This window comes from Tachysurus fulvidraco, chromosome 19 (genome assembly GCF_022655615.1).
Source record: "Tachysurus fulvidraco isolate hzauxx_2018 chromosome 19, HZAU_PFXX_2.0, whole genome shotgun sequence".
NCBI lineage: Eukaryota > Metazoa > Chordata > Actinopteri > Siluriformes > Bagridae > Tachysurus > Tachysurus fulvidraco.
Window position 1 is genome coordinate 17,766,236 of NC_062536.1, and position 3,491 is coordinate 17,769,726.

The window sequence follows — 3,491 nt, forward strand, 5'->3', positions numbered from 1 at the left end:
GGATAAAAACCTGCTGGATTTGTGTTTAAATGTAAACGTCAGTCTCAGCTGAACGACTCCATCTGAACGACTCCATCTGAACGACTCCATCTGAACGACTCCATCTCTATCACTAACATTTAATCAGCTGAATGTAACACTATAGTGTACTGTAGACCACATCAACACACATCCTGGTGAGCTTACACACACACACTCTCTCACACACACATACATACACACACACATACATAGACACATATACACACACTCACATACATACACAAACACACATACACACTCTCACACACACACACACACATACATACACACACTCACATATACACACATACATACACACTCACACACATATACACACTCACACACACATACATACACACACACACTTTCTCTCTCTCTCTCTCACACACACACACACACACACACACACACACACACACACACACACACCATTAAATGAACACCAGACTGGTTTAGAAAGCAGTTGGTGAACAGGAAGGTTAGAGACGATAACTTGGAGCTTACAGGTTTGTTTGAGAAGCCGAAGCCGAGGAAGTCGAGTGCGATGACTCTGTTAAAGCGCTGACTCAGAGGCTCCCAAACCTACAAAACAGCAGTACACACAGACTCGTCAGCCTCAGATACACACCAACACTCCAGCTGATCACACACACACACAGCAGATAAACATAAACCCACGTATTATTAATTGATCTATTTATTACTGCCTACTTCAGTGAGCTCCACAGACTCGAGAGGACCTGCTTTCATTTTGCTCCCTTCTCTAATTCAAAGCAATTGTTTTCATTAGAAGTCATTTGTAAAAAGGACAAAGTCTAATGTTTGTATCTCAGTTTCTCACTCATCAGGTCGTTCACTTCGACTCCACGTGTTTGTGCAAAACCTGATGATTCAGTTTAGACCGAATCAGAGTGTCGTTTTAACGCAAACTTCGACACAAGAGAAGAGATCTTTTGTACGCAGCAGCTAACACGGTTGGTGGATGTGACCGTGACATCCTGAATAATATCACCACATATGGAGATATATATATATATATACACAGTATATAGTCCTTACCTTGTGCCAGTCGTAGCTCGAGGTGGGAAACCCATGAAGCAGCAGCACCACATCAGAGCTCCCCACAGCACCCAGAGACTCTGTCATCAACCACAACGTCTTCATTTTATTTATTTTATTACAGTCAGATGCTGATGTGTCTTAAACCTCACTTACTGTTTGTATCTAACAGCAACTCTACAAGAAAAAGCTATTAATCGCTGACTACATGATGATGATAGTAATAATAATTTATTTATTCATTCATTCTCTACCGCTTATCCGAACTACCTCCTATCCGAACTATCCGAACTGTGCCTATCTCAGGCGTCATCGGGCATCGAGGCAGGATACACCCTGGACGGAGTGCCAACCCATCACAGGGCACACACACACTTTCATTCACCTCACACACTCACACACTACGGACAATTTTCCAGAGATGCCAATCAACCTACCATGCATGTCTTTGGACCAGGGGAGGAAACCGGAGTACCCGGAGGAAACCCCCGAGGCACGGGGAGAACATGCAAACTCCACACACACGAGGCGGAGGCGGGAATCGAACCCCCAACCGTGGAGGTGTGAGGCAAACGTGCTAACCACTAAGCCACCATGCCCCCCAATAATAATAATAATAATAATAATAATAATAATAATAATAATAATAATGTTTTATCTCTTCCTCCAAGCCTAAAGAACATTTTACAATATCACAATTTCCCCAAAGTTTAGATGCCTCAAAACAGTTTTAGACTTCCATAAAAGTGTGAGCAGGTTTTCATTTCAGGGCTCAGTGCAGAAAAACGTGTTGAAATTCACGTCTGCGATAAACACAAACACTACACAGACGAGACGACACGACGCAGGAGAAAAGACGTCTGTGATGAAGTTTGGTGAAACAGAAGAGCACGATGCTGATCTTCGGTACGAGCCGAACTCACCTCTGTAAAAGATTTTGTTTCCCCTGAAGCTGAAGAAGCGTCCGGAGGAGCGCCAGGCGTTCAGGGTGGGTGACAGCGACGGCTGCGGGACGTGCAGGTAGACGGCGAGGAGAGGGAGGAAGAACAGCAGAACCGCACGCTGCCACCACTCCCTCATCACTGCGCAGGTAGACACACACTCAGCTCCTGCCTGAACACCAAAACACACACTGCACACACACGAGGTCGGGTCACCTGAAGGTGGTCAGTAACACCTTGTAACTGCAGACCTGACAGTCACGTGTATTCCATTATCGTTTCTATAGCAACCACTTACACAAAAGTCTCCGGTCGACGCTGACATAACTTTTTTTTTTAATAAAATACAGCTTTACACTAAGGGAAAGCTCACTGTATATAATCGACGGTACGGTTACAGTAGTGCGAAATACATCACTGTTACTATAGCAACGACTTGCATAGACTCACCTACGGAGGACGCTCACATATAACTCTTACATAATAATAGCCTACTGTTATATACCAATGACAGGGTCACCGTATAATCCCTGACATGACGAAGCTACAACGTAAATTCGCCGTAACAACAGATTATCGTCTCTATAGCAACCACTTCCACAGGGGCGTTTACGCTCGACGCTTCTCCGGGCAACAGCCGAAGTAGTGAAGTTGTAAAGGGAGCAAGGCATCGTTTGGGTTTCAGCCCGAGTGCCAGGATTAACATAAGCAGCTTTTAGCAGCGTGGCTTGATCCAGAGGGCGAAATGAACATTTACTGTTAAGTACATAGTTCCAGGATTAAAGGTTTTATCAGTTAAATGTTAAGTTTGTTATTTTACAGCAAAATGTCAAGTCTGAGATGAGTAACAACAATTCTGTAGGATTTTACAATAATAAAGATTAGATCAAGTTTTCTTCTACACATCAAACAGCTGACACGTTAATGATCAGCTTTCTGTTGTATTTCTGCACTTTAATGTGAATCACAGGCCATAAATGGAGCTTTCATTCATTTACTTTTACTTACAATGTCATTTAAATTAATACAAATAAAAGCTGCTCATTCTGGAGCCTGTAAATAACCTGTGCAACAATCTCTCTCTCTCTCTCTCCTCTTTCTCTCTCTTACCTTTTCTCTCTCTCTCTCTCTCTCTCTCTCTCTCTCTCCTCTTTCTCTCTCTTACCTTTTCTCTCTCTCTTTCCTTTTCTCTCTCTCTCTCTCTCTTTCCTTCTCTCTCTCTCTCTCTCTCTCTCTCTCTCTCTCTCTCTCTCTGTCTGTCTGTCTCTCTCTCTCTCCCTCTCTCCCTATATATATATATATAGTGATGTATACATACAGGTGAAGTCTGGTGGCTTTTGACCCCGAGCTTCTTCATATCAGCTGCATGAGCTACTTTCTTCTTTCCTTCCGTGTAGCTGTGATTTGACTCTGAAGGGATCGCTGTTATTGAACACAAAGCGCTTTCCGGCGCCGCCTGGTGGAGCGGAA

General features: G+C 43.6%; 1 protein-coding gene across 1 annotated transcript in view; it reads right to left on the reverse strand.

The window, feature by feature from the left end:
* The window catches only part of mest, a 9,634-nt gene extending 6,143 nt beyond the window's left edge, over nucleotides 1–3,491 (reverse strand). The window contains exons 1-4 of the mRNA XM_047803934.1: nucleotides 3,340–3,491; nucleotides 2,004–2,212; nucleotides 1,081–1,160; nucleotides 526–603 (exon numbers count right to left, since the gene is read on the reverse strand). Of these exons, the coding sequence (XP_047659890.1) occupies nucleotides 526–603; nucleotides 1,081–1,160; nucleotides 2,004–2,160 (315 nt within the window). The 5' untranslated portion in view covers nucleotides 2,161–2,212; nucleotides 3,340–3,491. The remainder of the gene's footprint in view (nucleotides 1–525; nucleotides 604–1,080; nucleotides 1,161–2,003; nucleotides 2,213–3,339) is intronic.